Below are 22,604 nucleotides of genomic sequence, written 5' to 3' on the forward strand. Positions count from 1 at the left end.
TCTCCCCTGCTCTACGTCATAGTAATAGAACCTTTTGTCAATGAAAATACATCAGGAAACATACAATCTTCCAGAACAGAAAAGATTTTGCTACCAGCAGACTCGACACTTCGTGCTCCAGCCACTGATTAAAGAAGCTGCTATATAACCGCTTACACAAGTGGAATGCCTTATCACATTAAACCACAGAACCAATGGCTGGATAGCTGTCATTTAAAAGTTTCTTTGTACCCACCAAACACCAGCAAATTTGTCATATTTGCAGACATGGTCAAGGTCATGGCCGGAGGCAAGGACTCCCTTTTCTATACATTTGCTTTTATTTAAGAATACAGTTAGAGGAGACACTGTTACGGACAGCAGAAAGACCAACTTCAAAGGGAAAACCCTTGCACATCAACTGCAAACCAGACCAGGCCCAATCTCACCCCCACCTTCCTTGTGCAGTTGAGTTTGTGCCCCAATCCACGCTGCGCATGACTGAATGTCGTACATACTGGGAGTTTCTCACCAACGTTGCACACTAAAAGTGGCACATTTCAGGGGTGCCATTGTATGCCCTGGCCTACCCTTTTGACACTGGTGATCCTAAAGCCTCCCTCCAAATTTTTATTAGTCTCTACAGATGTCCATGTCTTGCTGCTGAATGCAACAAAATACCAAATTCCGGGATGCCCCTTTTCATTAACTTCACTTGCGCAATTTACATCATTCCTTTCATGTAAATAGCTATTTTAATAGCTTTGTACAGTGGTAGCAGGGAGAGGCCTACACCTGTTGGTCATTTTCCAATGCATCATTAGTAAAGCCATAAGGTCCAATGGCCCATGATTGCATGCAATTTCTACGTCTGTGCTTGAGCTCAAATCTTTTACATAATCTTATGAGGAATTCAAATATTTACTGGCACTACCACAGTGAACATAAGGAAGTCAAGCTATAACAGATATAGATTTATCTCTAGGATTACATATTAATTTAGCATTTCCTATACTTTGGCATTCTCCAAAAATGTCTCTGGCCATGCTAATGTTTGCCCCTATAGCTTCATTTTATTCTTATTTGTTGCTCATTTTAATTCTGAAGCTTTCGCCTGGCAGCTGACTGACATCTCCATGAGGAGTGTCCAGTTTGTGACCAAGACGGGGTCCTGCATTCTTACCCACCAGGTAAAGGGGTTATATCATCCAGAAGGAGGTTTCTTGGCAGACAATACAGTCACACAGTAAGCACGTAGGTTAGGGTTTACATTGTAGGAATATGCTAGATTGTTATAATACTGTATATGAAAGCATATATAAGCTGACACAACAAGATGGTGGAACTCTTAGTTTTAATAATTGTTTTGACACTCATTATAACCTATCTATTAATCATTGCAGCACATATTTTCTATACAAGAATTACTAAGATACAATAAATATTGAAAAACATACCTTCGCGCATTCTTTATATATTTCTCTGAGCGAATGAGAGCATGAGTGACTGAGCAAAAAGTCATAGGTCTGTCACTACAGTTTGAGGGAACAGGGTTGTCATATTCAGTAGTTGCAAAAACTGTTTGCTCCCTGTCTAGATTCAGGGTGGCTAACGTTGGCACTGTGAGCTAGCTGGTCCATGGGACAACATATCCAGCGGGGGTCAATGGAAGTAGTCTGGCACCATCCTAAGTTTTTGTCAACCACAAAGACCATGCAGTTCCTACTGATTAGTGGAAACTGCATGACAGTAATGGCAAAAAGAAAATCCATAGTCCCCCTCCTGCATGTTCTATGAGGTTCAGAGCAGTCATCTCAGCCCACTCAGGTCAGCCTATTGTTTGCTTCTGGGAAGTATTTCTTACCTATTTAAGGCAAATTACTAGCTGGGAGAAACTAGAAAGACAATGCAAATTAGCCTTCAGGAACTTTAGGCAGGGAAAAGCTGCCTTCCTAAAAGTTACTTTTCCTTAATATTTATTAAAACCTCAACTTCACCATTGAATTAGATTTGTAATAACTATTAGAAAATAGTGGTTTAATTATTTTTCTAGCTGGTACCATTCCTGAGATACAATATTAGTATTTTAATTTGGACTCTGATTTTCCATACAAGACAGCTAGGCCTGCCACAGTGAAATAGATTATGGGTGCTAATCACTGTAAGGACATGTTAACAGTAAATGTCTACATGTCCTACTTCTAAAATCCAAGCATCCTGCCTTCTGGGCTACAAGGGGTGACAACGTTTTTAAAAGAAAGCTTTTTAATTTGCAAAAAGAGTTTATTTTGACAGATCACAGTGCATATTTTGCACTCTTACAGTCAGGCTACAGTGATAGACCCCAAGCCATAAAAGCACTGCTACTAAAGTGGATGACATAATAATACTACACTACTGGTATTTAACTCTCAGGCTCTCTGGTACATTTTATGCAAGGGACTTCTAGGCATGCTACATATACTAAATTAGGAGTATGCAAATGTGACCATTTCTAAAGAGGGGCACAGGCACTTTACTGCTGGTTAACTGGTATAAAGTGCACAGAGCTCTAAATCCAGCAGGGGTATAGGGTCCAGCAAAAGGCAAAGAAATTGGAGTGATCACACAGAAAAGGTGGATTCCCTACAGTGCATCATGTATTTACCACGATAAGCTGGAATATAATAACTTAGGATGCATGATAGTTTTAATTTTGGCTAGACTATTAGATAATTTTGGGAAATTTCTTGAGGCATGGGTTGATCTCACTGGGCAGCATAGGGCAAGACCCACTTAGTGCCTTGCAGTTTCCCAGAGGATCTGTATGGTGCTGTAAAGAAGAGAAATCGAATTGTCTTTCCATCATTGGTCCATTTATATTTGCTCATTACTTACCAGGTCCTAAACCTTTTTGTGCAATTGGAAAGGGATTTATCTTTTCTCTTGTAATACAACCCAAAAAGTCATACTAAATGAAAGCAGAAACTTGATTGAAGGCAAGTTCAGGTGCATAGAAATGATCTGAAGGCCTAACATCTGAGTGTGGGCTTTACAGACTGAATGGTAGGGGAGAGTTTGCTACAGAAAATAGGAAATGAGAGGGAAAAATCGTAGATTCATAAGATTTGGATGAGAGAGACATCCCAGATGGAGTGATCAGAAAAGCTCATATTATAGATGGCACAACCAAGATAAAATTTCAAAGAAAAATGGAGCAGTCTCAGATTTATCAAAATTGTTTACAGATAAAGATTACTTACAGAAACCTGGAGTGCCCACTATATGTTATCATATGCCAAAGCACTGAAACAAATGGCATCCTTAGAAGGAACACTATTTAGCAGAGACCTGCAACTAGGTAGCTGCAACACGCGAGTCCTTGTATGAGGATAATATTCACTTTTATGTCCCAGAGTTGAGTCAAAACATTTTTGACTCGCAGTCCTCAAAAATCTAAAATGTTTGCACTGACCAGTAGGAACACAAACTCAACAGGGAGTACCCAATACAATAAAGGAAAAACTAGTGGACTATGCTAGTATATACATGCACGTGGCCTAGTGGTGGTACATAGCGCCAACTATGGCCAAACTATTTCCGTGTTCCACAATAAGATTGTCCATCGTCAACCGACTACCCCTCATTAAAATGGTAATACATCCCAAGCTCCTATACCTATTCACCAATATCCTGATCCGCCTTGTCAAAGGTTCCTTTAAAATACTTTGAATCCCATTGAAAAAGATGCTCTTGGCAGGTAGGCGCCCCAGATGGTTTAGACATACGTAAGCTCCCCTATGATCAAGGCAGATAGTAATATATTTCCATGTCTGAAACCACTATGTCACTCAGCCACCATTTGCTTTCTGCTGTTCTCACCTGGAATCACACCAATCAACTAGTGACTGAGAGGGAGTTAAGATATTGGCTAGATTTTGCCAAGACCTACTATTTAGGTTATGTCATACAGTGGACTGCACTAACTGGGCATGGTACCACATAGCAAAAATACCTGGGATGGCTCCCCTATATTTACAAGCCCTGCATCTGGCAAATAACCCATGTATATTACTGTCGATGAAACACAAGAAATGGTCCCACTTGGAATGCATGGGAGTAAACACATTCCTAATGCTACCTCAATTTAAGTAGCTGGGAGTGATAACACCGGAAGACAATATTTTGTACTTCCAATCAAAGCACAGCATGCAGGCATTTAACAAACTTCATCCCATTAGGCCTCAAGCAATGAGATCCCCGAGCCACCTGATCACCCCTCTAAACAGAGACAGACAAATGGTTTCCCATCTGCATGCTGCAATATTGGAGAATAAAACACAAACTACTGAGAGGAGTAGGAGTAGATGGGAGGAAGACTTGGGCTTTCCCCTAGATGACAAGCAACAGCAGTTCTGTTGCTCCAAAAATAAAGACAACTCCATGGACAGCCAACACCACTTGCTACACTTTAAATTCCTCCACGAGGTGTGCTGCACACCAACGCGACAAAGTCATTTGAGTTACATGTGGCTCTCAGCTGTGCCAGATATCAAAACCCCACGGCAGATTTTCGACACTAATTTGGTCCCGCACAATGAGTTTGGCATATTGGCAGATGGTATATTTAAAGCTATTCGAAATGACCGAAACATATCTTAACTCTACCTCACTAACAGAGCTCATGAGCTTTATGTAGGACCTGCTGACTGAGATTAGGTGCATATTTGGTAGGGCCGACAAGGGTTGTTTTATTGCTGGGTAAATCTTTCAGCATAGGGGTATGAAACTCTGATCTGGCCATCCCCAAAAAATGTGCTCAAAACACTTAGTGATGTTTCTGTAGGTTGCTCATCCTTTCTTCAGCCAGTTATGGACTTAACATTATCAAACATTTTAACATGGATCTTGGGTTGCAAGAGTCACTGTTCAAAGGGTCATAGCTATACTTTAAACAGGAAGAGAGACAACAAATTGTGTGGTGAACACCACAAAACACCTTTACAGCTGATAACATGGAGGTTGCAAATACTGACTTGTTGACTACCATTGGCCCTATAATCTCCACCTAAAGTTCCAACTTTTTTTTTTAAAGGATTGCATGGCTGACTGCAAGAAATGTTATGGAGAAGGTAAGATGCCCCAGGAGATTGAGAATGTTAACATCTATAACTTCTAGCATATCCTCTTTAGTATGCACTTCAGTACTAGTTACTGTGCCAGTGACATTTTTGCATGACAGATTCCATTAATGTTTCTAGTAGTGTCAGTTACACAATAATGTTGAGATAGAGCAGGCTAAATAGTGTGTAGCAGTTGGTGAGCAACGTTGGGTCTGGCACTGCAACCTACTAAAGCCAGATTATAAATGTATGTCTGAATGCTTTTTCTGAGAGTTGATAGTCTCGGAGATGACTGGGGTAGTGTTGAAATATGGATCTTGATGAATGTGGCTAAGCAAGGAGCATTTAAAAAGCTTGATGCTTTTATACCAACACTGACTTAAGCACTTGAAATTGTCTCATAGGTTTAAAAGAGTGAAGAATCTAAGTTGAGCTGGGAGAGGCCGATGGGTTGGTAGGGTGACAGCTCCACTCAGACTGATAAGTTCTTGGACCACTGAAATTTTGTTATCTGAGAACAGAAAGTCTTCGGTGTAAAAATAAGCCATCTCTTATCGGATGATCTTGTAAATTTTGAAAAGCTCGTCGCTTGACTGGCAGCATAACCATGTGTTCCAAATGTTTCGGTTTTTTTTTCATCCTACCATGTATTTCGTTTTTTTCATCCTTCGTATTGCCCTATAATGGCCTCAAATGCATATGGCATCTTGTCTTATAAAACTGCAGTATTTTTCCAGTTGGGCTATAAAATACCAATTCTATTTATCATTGCAGGCCAAACCAATTTGTTACTTGCCCTTGGTTGGAGTTTTTATCTCATTAGTTTAAGGGTGTTATTGTGCCAATGAAACCACTTTTAGAGGTTTTCTTGAAGTTGTTCTAGCTTGGGCTCTTCTGGTCAGAAATGTGCACCCCCATATCAAAGATCAGAAATGCAAATTCCTCAACACTGTATATATGACGGTAAAATGACGCCATGGCACGTGGATATCTTTGTCAGACCTGGTTCCTGAGCCAAACAAATTAATCATTATGGGGACGTAGGCTCATACTTAAGATGAGAAGGTGAAACCAGGCCCTCAGCTTACCATATCATGTTATTTGAAAGTTAACTTTATTCCACGATGCCAGAGAACAATTATGCAACAATGCTACAAGCAAACAGTTTCTGGATGAAGAATCAAAAGCATAAACTCATTAACAATCGACCGGACCCCACTTGCTCGACTTAGGGAACTTTGGCAGTCTGACGTTGGAGATATGGACGATCCTGACTGGCGCGATGCGATAGCCTCGCCGAAAGAAGTAGCAATCTCCTCCAGACTACGACTGGTGCAGTGTAAAAAATTACACAGGACATATTACACACAGACGGCATTACACAAGATGGGAAGGGCCCCTGACCCAAGCGGTCTGCGCCTCTGCAGCTACATAGGTACCTATTATCACACCATATGGAAATGCCCCAAACCTGCGCCATACTGGGAAGGAGTGGTAAGAGCAATAACGGACGTCACAGAGAAACAGGTTCCACTTTAGTCCCAGTGTTGTATCCTTAATATATGGGGCACGACAGATCTTACACACCCTGAACGCCTCTGGGCCACGACTGGCATGATAATAGCCAAGCGGAACATAGCGCAAAAATGGGGAGTGGGGACATTACCAACAAAAACGCAATGGAGTAGGGACATGGATATGGTCATGGTTGCAGAGAAGGCCACATTTATACATAGGAAATGCCCTCGCAAATGGGCTAAGGTGTGGGGAAAGTGGAACGTGTACAGAGGGAATATTTGCTCCCCCCCAGATGATAGTGACTCAGGTGAAGACGTGTAAAGGTATGGACTTGAATGTGTATTAAGGCGGAAATGTGTAACAGCTGACTGTAAAGAAATAACATTGAGACTGTATAATACCATATGCAGATCTGTATTGTTGCATTATTAACTTTAATAAAAAGTTTGCAAAAAAAAAGAGCATAAACTAAAAAACACACATTAGGCAGAAACTAATCAATTATACAGAACAAATAGTTAAGAGAACAAAAAGAGAAAAATTAGAATTTAAGAAACCACAAGTGGAAACCTACCTTAGATGTAAAGCTCAAGGTATTTTAAGAAGGCAAAGAGGGGAGCACTGTGCATACATTCAAAGGGACACACATAAAAATACTAAGCCAGTGAAACTCAAAGTTATATTTCTACATAGTCAAGCAAAGATAATTGAAAACATATACATTCCCGTGCATTGACTCAATGAATAAGGGCAAAACAAAGCAGGAAAAGTGTAATCACTTTAAAATGGTCTTTTGGATTAAGGTAGGACTGCATTTGTGCCTTTTGATCAACAGCCTGGTTCTCAATTGCATTATCTTATGCACAACACAAACCATTCCCTATACAGAATTAACATGCACTGTACAGTTATAAATACTTGCCTCATCAAGTGGTTCCACTTCCGTTTTCCTCATGTTAACAAGTACATCGTATGCCTTCTGCAGTGCCTTATTCTTGGGTTGTGAAACCTTTACATAAGCAGGTAAGCAAATGAACCACAGACTATAACAGTGGCTAAACAGGCACTTTGCCCACATTGGTGGGTTTGTGTAATATCTTCTAGCTATTTTCTGAGCTGTTTTGATCTCCTGTATGTAAAAGTAAAAATACAAATTAAGCGAATGCATAAAGTTAATTATAGATATGATGAAGCAAGTTATTCAAAAAATAAATGAATGCTTCCTCAAGACATTTTTATTCAGGGATACATATTTACTGTAAATGAACAGGTTACTATCTGCAAACTCCTTACCTTAGAATACTGCCCAAGCGTCAGACTGGATCTGGACGTTTTTGAGTAGTACCTCTAAATGCCAGTAGGTGGCATCAATCGGCTCCGCATCAGAGTCATCCACACTGGAAATGACATGCGCCATGCCCTATAAAGGTGTTGCCCCAGCGCGCTGATCTTAGTTTTGTGATTATTTTCCACGTCAAAAGCACGGAGTCAAAATGAGGTGTGGTGACCAGTGTGCAGGAGTGAGATCCTCAAGGACCTCTTTCGATTGATGTAAATCACAGTTCGTAGAACAGGAAGGATGGGAGGGCCGGTAAGATATCAGCAGCTAGATAAGAGTCTCTACCAGATAAGGTGTTACCATAGGTAAGTTACTTGTTCCTCTAATAGAGAATTCAGCTACAGATGGCTTACTTTAGAATAGATACCCAAGCAATATCTCCCTGAAGGTGGGTCGGAGAACTGATTAAAAAAAAAGTCCTGGAGGACTGAACTGGCGAAATGTCCATCACGCCGGACTGGGCTGTCTAGGCAGTGGTGTTTGGCGAACGTCAATCAATCAATTAGGGTTCCTATAGAGCGAGGCTAGTCACCCGTTAGGATCTGAAGGCGCTGGGAATGTGTGCAGTGAAGTTCATGTCGCTACCTGACAGATATTCAGGACTGGAACTATGCAAGTTAATGCAGTGGTCACAGCCTCGGCTCTGGCGAAATGAGCCCGCAAACCCTCAGTGGGGTTGCTTCATAGCCAAAGCGAAGCAGATCTTAATGCAGAGTAAAAATCCATCTGGAGAGAGATATCTTGTGCACAGCTTTGCCTTTCTTTGCTCCAGCAAGCACAATACAAAGGTGATCATCCAACCGAATGTCTTCGGAAGGACTAATGTACAACGAGAACGTTCTTTTCAGATCTAGGCAGTGGAGCTTCTCCTCTTCCTTGAACAGGTGAGGCAGAGCAAAAAAAGTTGACAGAGTGATGCTTTGGCCAAGCTTGAAGGGCAATACCACCTTTGGCATAAACAAAGTATGCATACGCAAAACCAGCTTGACTGGGAAGGAGGTGTTATATGGAGGGTGGACATACTGCACTTGCAGTTTGCTGACCGTCCTGGCATATGTGATGGACACCAAAAAGAGTTTTTATAGTGAGGAGTCTGAGGGAGAACACATTAGTAACTTAAGGACTAAACTAAGGTCCCACTGAGGCTTAATGAATGGTGTAGGGGAAACAAGTGCTGGAGACCTTTCAGAAACCATATCACAAGGGGTGACTTGAACAGGGAAGGTTAGTCTGACAACTACAAAAAAGAAGAGATGGAAAAAAAGGTACCCTCTTAACTGGTCCCAAGACAAGACCTTGCTGTGTGAGCGATAACACAAGCAATCGAACTTCAGACAAGGCTGCAGAAAGAAGATACATTTATATTGCAGCACACCAAGCCACAATCTTGTCCCATCAGCAGGCGTATATCGTTTCTGTTGAGGGATGCCTGTCTGCCAGAATAACATCTTATACTAAGGGAGGCAGATCAAAAACTCAACTGCCTCTGCTCAATTTCCACACATGAAGTCGGAGAGCATGCACATTTGGGTGCAGAACCATGCCCTGTTGCTGCAACAGGAGATCCTTCCGAAGGAGGAGACTGATTGGAGGACAAATGCTCATGGATCAGGAATTCGGGTACCATACTCTCATGCCAAATCCGGAGTCACAAGGGTGACATATGCCCAGTCCATCCTGATTTTCTTCAGCGCTCAGGGCAAAAAAGGTATTAGCGGGAAGGCATACCCCTAATGAACTGTTTAAACTTGTGAAGCAGCTCCAGCCAACGCCACCCCACCCCAACCCTGCAATTCTTGCAGAATACACAAGGCTTTTGTAATAGGATTGCAGATTATTTTAAAGACTTTAAAAAAAATATATAGTCTCTGATTTTAAGGAAGATGAGGATGACTTTTCTCATGGCAAGGATGTGGAGGTTCCTTGGTTAAGGAACCAGGGACCATTTTGTCTACCTTTCCTCCCATATTCTATACAGAAATTAAAGCTTTTCTTTGGCATTTGTAATCAGGCTGCCCAGAGGTTTCCGTAGAGAGCATAGCATGGAATCGTCCCAAGTTGCTACGGCACACAACATTCATTGCCAGGTGGACGAGGGTGGCACAGCCATCCTGATCATGCTTGATATGTTGGCAGCATTTTACAGTGTTCCCCTCCCGCCTGGCACGTTTGTGGCAAGCAGGGATGAGAGATGCAGCACTGGATTTACAGAGTTCTTTTCTAACTAATAGGACTCAGACGGTCAGTTGTGGGGATTTTATGGCTGAGCCCTTCAGCCTACCATGCGGGGTCCCGCAGGGATCTTCGCTCAGCCCGATTTGTTTAATTTTTATGTGGCATCACTGGCAACTCTGGTGAGGTCATTTGGCTTCCAGGTGTTATCATATGTGGAAGATACTCAGATAATTGTCTCTGTATCGGACAATATGATTTCAGTGGCAGAACATTTTAAACTCTGCTTGCTGAACATTGGGACCGGAATGAAAAAAACCTGGCTGAAAATTAATTCGGAGAAGACTGAGATCCTCGTGTTAGGGCCTTAGCATTCGGTTTATTAAGAGCTGTGGTGGCCAGTATCTTGCGGCCCCCTACCTGTAGCCGCTGTTAAAAATCTTGGAGTTATCTTTGATAAAGTACTCACTTTTGATACTCAGGTTAATACTTGCTTTTTCATTTTTCACATTTTGAAGAAAAATCTTTTCTTTATTCCTGTGGAACATAGAAATACAGTAATCATTGCATTAATTACCTCTAGACTCAACTACTGTAATGCCCTGTACTTGAATATCAATAAAACTTCACTCAAACTTTAGATGATTCAAAACGCTGCTGCCCGTTTGATACTGAACATTCCCAAGCATCAGTCTTAATCCTTCTGTTGCAGCTGCCAAGTTGTGAAGTAACCTAGCAGTCTCCGAGTCAGTCCTATCAACATCCAGGATAGAGGCTGAAACATCTAAATCATATCATGAATATCCTAGACTTACCGCCATGGAAGGTAGGTATGGAACTACACTGTCTCTAGAACGATTCAGATGAAAGGAATATTCTGAAAGGGAGCAGATGAGACTTTGGCATGTAATAGAGAGCCTCAGCAAATGCAGGAAGCCCATCGTAGTCAGAAGGTGGGCAACAACTGCCTGGGACAAGCCCGCATTCAACTGCCAGTTGTCGAAGTAGAGGGAAGACTGGAACCCCTAACCTCCGCAGATGGGCCACAACCACAGCTTTCCCTTTTGTGAACACCTGAGGGGCGCTGGTAAGGCCAAAGGGCAGCGTAACCAACTGGAAATTCTCCTGACCCACCATGAACTCCAGGTAACTTCTATGGGCCGGCAGAACAAAAATATGGAAGCATTCATCCTGCAAGTCCAGGGCTAACAGCCAGTCTCTGGGGCAGACCGGACCGGAGTCTGAATAAGCATTTTAAATTTTTCCTTTTTTTTTTAGAAAGTTGTTGAGAGGATGTAGCTCTGGCACTGAATGGAGGCCTCCATCCTTCAGTACCAAAAAGTAGCACACAGGGAGGAGAGAGGAGGCCACTGTTTGGTAGGTATCCAGGCCACTGGCATCATTCAGCGCGTCATACCAGTTACTCTCGCCCAAGGGTTTCTCAAGGGGTCAGGATAACAATAGGGATCCTCATTTCCCCTCCAATGACTGTCTTCACAGGACCTACAAGTAAAGGGAGGAACTGTCTCTATCCAAGAAGGTCTGGATCTGGTCAGCGCTGGAGTGGGCGTCGGACTAAGCTGATCCGGATCAGTAGAAGTGTCAAGAATGACAATGGGGCCAGCGAGCGCCGCACCACAAGACTCAACCCCAGCAGAGGTCGTTGATTCGTAACCAGGATTGGGCAGGATGGATTAGTTACTTACCTGTAATCCTAGTTCTCTTCCAGGGGTATCCTCAAAGTCATAAGCACTAGAATATTCCCGCCCATGCGCGGGACCCCAGAAACACAATCATATATGTGACAAACATATATGTATCTCCACATATATATACTTATATATATGTATATAATAAAAAACCAAATGCAGCCTTTCATAACCAGAGCTGAAAAATGCTGTAAGGACTCCCCTGTATATTATAAACAATATATGAAAAAACCAGGGAAAAACAACAGCAAAGCATGTTTGAAAATTGTTTTACTGCTTAGCATTTAGCACAATCCCTCAGATAGGACTGAAAGCATTGACAGCTCACAGGCTGCATTGCAGAAAACTACAGCCTAGAAAGGCTGGAAAGCTAACTCATAGCAACATAGAAATAGACTGGCACCGTGCCTTTAAGGCAGCCATGAACCCTAGCTTCCCATCATGCCTCAGGGGGGACAGTTAGGTCAGTTGGTCTCTGCGGTGACACAAAGCCATGACACAAAGAGTTGACAATTCCTTAAAAATAAGGTTCCTTTGCCCGGGGAGGCGGGAGGGTTGCTTATGACTTTGATGAGGATACCCCTGGAAGAGAACTAGGATTACAGGTAAGTAACTAATCCTTCTCTTCCAGGGGATCCTCATCAATAGTCATAAGCACTAGAATAGAATAGCAAGCCTCACCTCTTCCACTGCGGGCAAAGGAAAAGAACAATTAACAATCAAGCTCAGATAACTAAACCTGAAAACCCAGATATCTTATCATCTGAACTGATTTCTCAAGGAGGCTTGGCCTACTTGAGTATCCGCCCTGGAATCGGATTCAAGACAATAATGCCTTGTGAAAATGTGTACTGATCTCCAGGTTGCTGCCTTGCAAATCTCTGCCATCGGAATGTCATGCAAGAAATCTATTGTAGCTGCTTTCCCCCCAGTGGAGTGTGCTTTAGGTGACAACAATAGGGGTTTATTTGCCAGCTGGTAGGCCAATTTTATACAGGACACTATCCATCTTGAAATGGACCTTTTGGAAGCTGGGAAGCCTGTCCTCATGGAACCATAATTTAAAAACAATTGCTCTGATTTTCTTATGTCCTTCGTTCCCTCCAAATAGAACTTGAGCACTCTCTTAAGGTCTAAGGAGTGGAGTGACCTCTCCACAGGAGTAGCGGGATTGGGAAAAAAGGACGGTAGGGAAATTGACTGATTAACATGAAAATCAGAGACAACTTTTGGCAAAAAAGCAGGGTGTGTTCTTAACACTACCCTGTTGTGGTGAAAGATAGTATATGGCTCTTTGAAAGACAGCGCTAGGATTTCACTTACTCTGCGCGCTGATGTTATCGCGACTAAGAAAGCGGTCTTCCATGTCAAATGCTGCAACATGGCTTTATGGATAGGCTCAAAAGTAGGACCCATCAATCTAGAGAGGACTAGATTCAACTCCCAAGGAGGAGAAGGAGGCCGAACAGGGAGATACACTTTCTTCAACCCCTGTGGGAAATCCTTGACCACCTGTAGTTGAAAAAAGGAAGGCTGGTTTGGAGACTTTCTGTAGGCCGTAATGGCGGCTAAGTGTACTCTGATCGAGGAATACTTTAAACCTGATTTGGCCAGTACAGGAGGTAAGGAAGAATTACCTCCTCCTGCCCTGTGGTAGGATTAAAATGATTACAAGTGCAACATAAGTAGAATCTTTTCCACTTAAAGGAGTATGGCGCCCTTGTGGAAGGTCTCTTTGCCTCCTTTAGTATATGCATACAGTCCTGCGGTAAATTCAAATGCCCATATTGCAGGACCTCGGGTGCCATGCTGCCAAGTTCAGTGAGGGAAGGTTGGGATGTAGAATCTACCCGTCCATCTTGGTCAGTAGGTCCGATCTGTAAGGAAGCCTCCTGTGGGGGTGCACCGACAGCTGTAAGAGATCCGGGTACCACCACTGACGAGGCCAGTCTGGAGCTATCAGGATCATTGACATGTTGGATCGATGAGCTTGGATACCACCTTCGGGATCAGAGGCAGGGGAGGAAAGGCGTATGCAAATATTCCTGACCAATCCATCAAAAGAGCATTCCCCCTCGTCCCTGGACGGTGGAACCTGGATGCGAAGGCGTGGCATTTCTTGTTTTGATCGTCTGCAAACAAATCTATGGAAGGTTGCCCCCACTGATGGAAAACTTCTGCCACTTCCTCGTCGTTTAGCACCCAGTCTGGCTGATCTTCGAAGTGCCGACTGAGTGAGTCTGCTCGCACGTTTCGTTCCCCTGGAAGGTGCACCGCTGTGATGGAGAGGTCTCGGGCTAGAAGCCAGTGCCATATCGTTTGAGCTTCCAGGGAGAGCGGGCGAGAGCGCGTACCACCCTGTTTGTTGAGGTAATACATGGTGGTCGTGTTGTGTTTTTGGATCAGGATCGAGTTGGACGTGATTGAGGGCTGAAAAGCTTTCAGAGCTAGATGGACTGCTCGCAGTTCCAGCATGTTTATGTGGTAAGATTGCTCCTTGATGGACCACCGTCCCTGCATATGTAGGCAATCCATGTGCGCTCCCCACCCTTGTACAGATGCATCCGTTACCAAGGACTGGGTCGGAACAGGTTGATGGAAGGAGACTCCCACTAAGAGGTTCTTTGGTTGAGTCCACCATAGAATGGACGACTTTGCTGCTTGTGAAAGCACAATTCGGTCATCCCAGTGACCCAATGCTTGGTCCCACTTGTCCTCTAGGTCCTGTTGCAAAGGTCTCATTCTCAGCCTGCCGTTGGGAATGAGAAATGTGCAAGAAGCCATCGATCCTAGCAGAGACGCCACTTGCCGGACCGTTGGACGAGTTGTCTGGAGAAGAGTTTTGCACTTCTGTTGGAGTGATGAAAGTGTCTGTTCTGAAGGAAACGCTCTTCCTAGGCTTGTATCCAGAGTGGAGCCCAGATAATGAATCACCTGAGTCACCTGAGAAGGCCGGTGAACCGATTTCTCCATATTCACGTGCAGACCTAGCCTGCGGAGAAGAGATAGACATATTCGGAAGTCGCTCTTTACTTGCTGAGGGGATGGACCTTTCAGGAGCCAATCGTCCAAGTACGGATACACGAACAGACTTTTTTCTGTGTAGAGCCGCCGCTACCACCGCCATGCACTTGGGGCAGATTTTAGTCCGAAGGGCAACACCCTGAACTGGTAGGGATTGCTGCCAACCACGAATCGCAGATATTTGCGATGACGGGGAAATATAGAAATGTGGAAATACGCATCCTGAAGATCCACTGAACACATCCAATCTCCTGCTTGCAGATGTGGACATATTTGATGAAGCGCCAGCATGCGAAATTTCTCTTTCAAGATGACTTTGTTCAGCGATCGAAGGTCCAGGATAGGTCTGAATTTGTGCTCTTGATCTCTTTTTGGTACAAGAAAGTACCTGGAGTACACTCCCTTTCCCCACTGAGAGGGAGGAACCTTCTCCATGGCCTTTTTTTGCAGAAAGGCCACCACTTCTTGTCATAGTAACTTCAGCTGGTGAGGACGAGAACTTTTTGGAGGGTTGTCCTTTGGAGACACACGGAAACGTAGTGCGTATCCATTGCGCAGTATACTGAGCACCAAACGATCTTTTGTTATGTTGCTCCACTCTTTCAGATGATGTGAAACACTTCCTCCCACTGGAGTGGGCAACGGCACCAGAGGAAGCTCTTGCTCATTGCTTCCCTGCTGATCTAGCGGTGGAAGAGGACTGCTGCTGATTACCTCCTCTACCTCTGTTTGACTTTTGGCTTTGGAACTGTGATCTTCCTTGATTTTTGTTTTGGGACTAATGAGGGGTTTGAACCCTCTGTTGGTTGCCCTTGCGCTGGTTGGGTCTGTATCTCCGCCTGAATTATTTTTTCTTCTCTAATCCCACCGTCTTCAGAGTGTCTAATTCGGCTTTCATTCTAGCCATCTCCTCATCTGTATGGGTGCCAAACAATGAGGAGCCAGAAAAAGGCAGTTTAAGGATCCTCTGTTGAGCATCCGGCTTAAGAGCTGCAAGCCTTAACCAGGCAGACCTCCTAGCGCAAATGCCATGCGCATAAGAATGCGCCGATAGTGTGGCACCATCCGCTGCCGTGCTAATCATTTGGTTAGCTACCAGGGATCCTTCTGTAATGACCTCCTCAAAGTCCTTTTGATCTTCCTTGGGTAGCTTCTCTTTGAAACAATCCAAGGAGTCCCATAAGGCTCTGTCTTAGCGTCCTAATAAGGCTGCTGCGCTGGAGACTTTTAGTGATAACGCTGTAGACCGACAAACCTTCCGTCCCCAAGAATCCTGGGACTCACTCTCTTTGTCCGGGTGGACCAACGAATGTGCAGAGACTGCGTGCGTTTTTCGTGCCGCTGCGACGATAACTGAATCTGCAGGCGGATCTGTTTAAAAAAAAAAAAAAACGTGTCTGTATCTGCCGGTTTGTATTTTTTCTGTATTCTGGCAGGTGCAGCCTTAATAGCAGATGGGGTTAGGAAAATGTCCATCACTGGTTCTAGAAGCCCAGGAACCAGAGGCAGCAACGGGCGAGATGCAGATCTTTGGTGCAGCGTCTAAAAGATTACCGTTGTTGCGACCTGAGGAGTGGACATCTCAATGTTCAGCTTCTGAGCCCCTCTTTGTAGCACATCATGATACGTGTTAATATCATCTATCGGAGACACTCTCGACTGTGGGCTGTCCGATAGGGTAGGTGAATAGTCAATTTTAGAGGAGCGGGTGGAGGAAGATGACCATGTAGGAGACCTTCTTTGGTGATGGGAAGTAGAAGGCCTGCGCTCCCGGTATCTTCCCGCACGGCGCTGACGTGCAGGTGAAGGCGATCTATCCACCTCTTGTCCTAATCTTTGTAGAGGAGATCTGTGGATCAGGCTAGTATATTCTTCCTCCCTTCTTGAAGCTCCCACCGGGTCCTTACTCCAGTGATGGATTGGTAAAAGCCATCTTGGAGATAGGTGAACAAAAGGGGAAGCCCTCCTGTGATGCGACAGAGATCTTTGTCGGGACCTCCTTCAATGACGTTCCGGGGACGCAGATGGTGAATGCGTTGAAGGACGTCTCGAGGAATGAGAGGATGAGTGCCGTGACGCTGACCAAAATCACTAAACCCTTTCCAGATCTCACTGATGTGGGTCTCGACGTCGAGCGCAAAACCTGCTCTGACGGAGCCCTTCTCTACGTCGATCTAGATCGTCTTCTAGCTGTCGAAATTCGACCAGGTGTTGGGATCGATTTCGGCGTCGACTGTGTGTCTCGACGGCGAATATCTCGACGTCAAACGTCTCGTCGACGACGCAAGGGTACTTCTGCACCTCGACGTCGAGCATCGCTGAATCGACGACGCCGAAGGACTTCTTCGCCTCGACGCCGATCGTTGGTGGGATGACGACGGCGGAGGGCTTCTGGTCCTCGACGCCGATCGTTGCCAGGTTGACGTCGGCGGAGGGCTTCTGGTCCTCGAAGCCGATCGTCGCCGGGTTGACGACGGCGGAGAGCTTCTCGTTCTCGAAGCTGATCGTCATCGGGTTGACGATGGCTGAGGACTCTCTCCCCTCGACGCCGACCGTCGGATTGACGACGACGGAGGGTTGCCAGCTTTCGACGCCGAACGTCGAGACGACGCCGGCGGAGGGCTGCTGATCCTCGACGCAGATCGTCGCCGGGTTGACGGTGGCGGAGGACTTTTGCTCTTCGACGCCGTTCGTTGACGTCGGCGGAGGCTGACAATTCTTCGACGTCGACGTTGAATGTAGGGACGTACCTGTATGTCTGCGTTGTCTCGACGGCGAGCCCGCCGTCGAAGGTCTTTTCTTTGACATATGCCCCACCGGTGGTTGTTTTCTCAGCGCCGAGCCCGACGCTGATGGATTCCTGCTTCTAGAAGAGGATCTGGGCCTCTTAGAGCCCTTTCTCACCGGAGACCTGCCTCTGGAAGCTTTTTCTGCCAGCCTATAAAGACAAATACGCTCCCTGTCTTTTAAAGTTCTTTTAGAGAGAGACTGGTAATGAGCACAAGTCTTGGGAACATGATCTTTAGGCAGACAGAGAATACAGACTGCACGAGAGTCTGACCTGGCCTCCTTTTTTTCACAAGAAGGGCAGGAATCAAAAAGGGATGGCATTTTGAGTGGTAAAAAATGCCAAAATTAGTCAGAAAAAGTGAACACTTTACTTGACTAGATGTAAAACATCGAATAAAGATACATTTTTCCTGACAATTGAAGATTATTTCTGAGTAAAACCAGAAAAAAGTGGAGCTGTGTAACCAGGGTCCTGTCTGAAGGAGCCGGAAAGAACAACTGACCTGTCACCCCTGAGGCATGATGGGAAGCTAGCGGTCATGGCTGCCTTAAAGGCACGGTGCCAGTTTATTTCTATGTTGCTATGAGTTAGCTTTCCAGCCTTTCTAGGCTGTAGTTTTCTGCAATGCAGCCTGTGAGCTGTCAATGCTTTCAGTCCTATCTGAGGGATTGTGCTAATTGCTAAGCATTAAAACAGTTTTCAAACATGCTTTGCTGTTGTTTTTCCCAGTTTTTTTAATATATTGTTTATAATATACAGGGGAGTCCTTACAGCATTATTCAGCTCTGGTTATGAAAGGCTGCATTTGCTTTTTTATTATATACATATATATAGGTATATATATGACAAGATACATATATGTTAGTCACAAATATGATTGTGTTTCCGGGGTCCCGGGCATGGGCGGGAATATTCTAGTGCTTATGACTATTGATGAGGATCCCCTGGAAGAGAACCAAGACAGATCCAGGGGACCCGACTGGCACAGAGGCCAAACCAACCGGCAGAAATCCAGTTGCCGCACCATCCTGACCCGTCAGGCCGGAAGGTGATAGATAGGGGTCCAGTCACCCAAAAAATGTGGTGCAAGGCCTCATTAATGTATTTTAATTGGGCGGGGGTCACTCCCGCTCCCGGAAAACTCAGTGAGGTACAGAGCGGACCCGGGATCCACAGGGATGACGTGGTAGCAGGGCTTTTATTTGTAGCAATGTTACCACATCTTGTCTGATTGGTGTTTACGCTGAGAAATTGATGGGCACTTTGACTTCCAGGACTTCTTTTTGTGGGACTTACCCGATGCAGTCGAGGAGTGTGACGCCAACTGCCTGCAGAGTTAACCGCTTGAAAATTTCCAGTTTGGCTGATGCATGGGGAATATTCTAAGGTAATCAATATGTGGCTAGAAGTCTCTATCAGCTCAACGCTTACTCGCTGTTCTGAAAGGAAATTTCTTATGCCAATTTTAAGATTTTTTTTTTTTAAGTAAAAAAGTTATCCTTTAATTTAAGAGCATCTTTAAGACAATTTATATTAATTTATGTTTAGCACTTCTGTAGAATTTGCAACAAATGTTGCTATATGCTTCAAATGTTTTCATGCTACCACAGTTACTGCACAATTGACTTTACATTTTATATATACATTGTAAAGCTCTCTGAAGTCCCATTGACTTGAGATCGGTAAAGTTGGGATATAAGTGGGAGAAAAAGACGTCTTCAACTGAAACAAAACAATCAACCTAAATTTTCAGGCTGCTTAAAACAATAAATGCTCATTCATCTAATGGTCGTTCTCACTCTCAACCTGCTGTACCAACATTATTAGGAGAACTTGCCATTCATTAGCCTTTTTAACATACCTAAACACAATCATTAGTGTGTGACCTTAAATCTATCATTTATAAAGCAGACTTTCAAAAATTTACAAGGTTTTAATTTCAAATAAGGTTAACCTGCTTGGTCCTCCTGGCAATGAAGGCAGGGCTGTTTGATGTTCGGTTTAACGATGCATGCCCGTTAAACGTAAGAGTGAGGTCCTGGGGTCTGTCAAACAACTTGAGGTCTAATCTTGGGAAGTTTGTGTAGCTAACAAAAGGAAATAAACATTATTAATCATCAAATGTATATACCAACGTGTGATTAAAAAAAGAGAAGACTAGAAAATCATTAAAAAGATAAAAACACAGAAGTAACAAAATATTAGTTCGTTAACAAAACTTCAAACTATCTTTGAAAAGATAGAATTATGATTATCTTTGCCAATGATATTTTAAACATTTCAAATTAAAAGATCATCTAACATCTGCTCATTTATTCACATAAAGCATTAATTGAATGAAATAAATCCACTTTCTGAACATTTCACGAAATTTTAAACCGCAAGGATGATATTCTACTTCTTGATCACGGTGTTCAACTGGATTAACATGCAACACGGGTGCATTATATACATCAAACTACTCTACCTTAGATTTAACATTTATGAATATAGATCAATGACACTGCACATTGCCAACAAAGACTTTAGAAGAAAAACGCTACTTATCTGTAACAATCAGTTTGCTGCCATTAGTGCTGTAGATCACGTTGTACACACCCCAGTCATTTATTGCTAGGCATGAACATTTACAATTCCTTTTCTTTGAAAAAGTGCCTTTGGTTTCAAAGTGACTCCTGAAACCTCTCCTAAAAGTTATAATGCACATTGACAGACTTCACCTCAGATTGTTTTTTTCCCTTTCGAGCGAAGTATTACTATAGTAAATCTGTTTACTAGGTAGAAATGGTATAAAACAGAATACAGGTGGAAACAGTATGCAAAGTAAAATAGGTATCTTCCTATCTGCTTGAAATGTTGTGATGGGTATATAACCCCTTGATTTTGTATGTAGTGTATGGTGGTCTTATTGTCTGTGCAAACTGGTATCACTCTGCTGTTTGGAACACACAGAGCTAATTGAACTGCCATAAATTCCAGCTGTCAACGAGGAATCCACTGCCCTGAATAGTGAGGTGCTTCATTGAAGCTTCCCAATCTATTAGGGATGCTTTCATGTTGATCACATGCGGCTCAAAGTCGAAAAACGATCTGCCTAGTAACAAGTTCACTTTGTCCCGCCACTGAGGTTTGTGCTGAACACAGGACACTAGATCCCCTCAATCACTGGTCTCTTATAATCACTGACTGGCAAGATATTCCTGTAACTAATGCGGGTGTAAATGTGCATTCAGGGACAAATCTAATTTATGGCACCATCATTCCGAATAGTTCATGATCGTTCACACTACCGTAGGAGGTGACATCTGGGAAAGGACCTCTGAAAGGCCATCACTAGTTTAGGCTTGGATAGGTTGTACTCTTCGTTACTGACTTTCTTGTGCTACAATGCCGTTACCAGAATTAGTGGACCTAGAAACTATTTATTTTTTATGTGTTTTTTTTAAGCAAAACATTCTTTAGCACATAACACAAATTGTGTTTGTTTGTCTAGAACAGTGATACTCAAAGTACGGCCCGGGGGCCGCCTGCGGCCCTCCTGACCTTCACATGCGGCCCCCGGGTTAAAAGCAACACTGGGCTGCTGTTTACTTCAGAGCACTAACATTCAGAAATATGTTAAATAAATGGGGAAGGTTTTATTTAAATGCTAACTGATGTAAAGGAAAATAATCTAATAAAGTATCCTGCAACATTTAACCACCCACAAAGCCCCACTCCCATCCTGCTAGCTTCACACACAGACGATACTTTGCGGCCCCTCAGAACATTTTTGTGATTTTCTATGGCCTAGAACATACTTCATAAACAATCAAATTGTGTCATTTAATATTTTTTGTACACCAGCATATTGTCCTGGAAAATTCTGACACAAGAATGCAGGTCTTTTAAAACATAAAATATGACTCTGAAAGAGAGGACATAGACAGTAAACCAAAAATAAATAAATAACCAAAGAGGTATGATGAATGTCATCAAAAGCTTAGAATCCCAAGTCAGTTTAACCTTGTGCTCTGTGGACCTTGAATCTATTTGTAAAAAAAAAAAAAAAGGAAAATAAAATTTTAAAAAGTCGCTCCGCTAACCATAGATCAGTTCATTTATGCTGGGAAGACTAGGTTTGTCAGTCTCTTGCCATGGTAAAACCATGGAAAGAGACGGCAATAATTTAAAAGGAGGAACAGCAGGATAATATTCTACTTCAGAAAATAATGTGCCAACTGGGAAAAAGTAAAAGCTAGGTGACACCATGGGTTAAGCAGGAAATTAAGTGTACAAAATAAAAGATAAATTTCTTTCCGACTTCCACACTCTGGTTTCTCTGCAAGTGGTGTTGTGACATTTACTATATTTAGGAGCCAAATCACTAAATTGAGATATATGGAATTTGGGTGTATTACCCACAAGTGGTCTTGAGTTAGGGGATGTGGGCAGAGATGTAACTTCTCGTGTGGCACTACAAATAGTTGTAGTAGGGTTGTGAACCATGCTTGTTGCGCCCATGTTGAGGCTATTAGGTTTAGTGTGAGAAATGTTTGTATCGGCTTTTGCACCACATATGAAATGAGTGGGAGAGGGGGAGAAAAGCATAAGCAAATATCTCTGACCAATTGATCCATGGGACACTGCCTTTGAATAGGGGTGAGGAAACCAGGAGGCGAAGCTTTGGCATTTTGTATTGTGGCGTGTTGCAAAAAGGTCTATTTCCAGGGCTCCCCACCATTTGAAGTATGAGTGTAGAAGTCTCATATCTACTTCCCACTCATGTACTGGCTGATGCGTTCTGCTGAGCATAACTGCAAAATCGTTGTTCAACCCTGGTTTGTATTCTGCTAGGAGGTGGATTTTGTGCTGTATGGCCCAATGCCATATGCGCTCTGCTAGGAGGAAGAGTTGTACAGTGTGTGCCCCCCGCTTTTGAATATAATGCATTGCAGTCATGTTGTCCTTACTAATTATGACTACTTTTT

General features: G+C 43.4%; 1 protein-coding gene across 2 annotated transcripts in view; it reads right to left on the reverse strand.

Moving 5' to 3' along the window:
• The window catches only part of DENND4C (DENN domain containing 4C), a 1,124,311-nt gene that overhangs the window by 485,700 nt on the left and 616,007 nt on the right, over positions 1–22,604 (reverse strand). For both annotated transcript variants that reach the window (XM_085634595.1, XM_085634603.1), the window contains 2 exons: positions 19,589–19,721; positions 7,522–7,728 (listed from right to left, as the gene is read on the reverse strand). In XM_085634595.1, the coding sequence (XP_085490721.1) occupies positions 7,522–7,728; positions 19,589–19,721 (340 nt within the window). The remainder of the gene's footprint in view (positions 1–7,521; positions 7,729–19,588; positions 19,722–22,604) is intronic.

This window comes from Triturus cristatus, chromosome 2_1 (genome assembly GCF_964204655.1).
Source record: "Triturus cristatus chromosome 2_1, aTriCri1.1, whole genome shotgun sequence".
In the NCBI taxonomy this organism is placed as follows: Eukaryota; Metazoa; Chordata; class Amphibia; order Caudata; family Salamandridae; genus Triturus; species Triturus cristatus.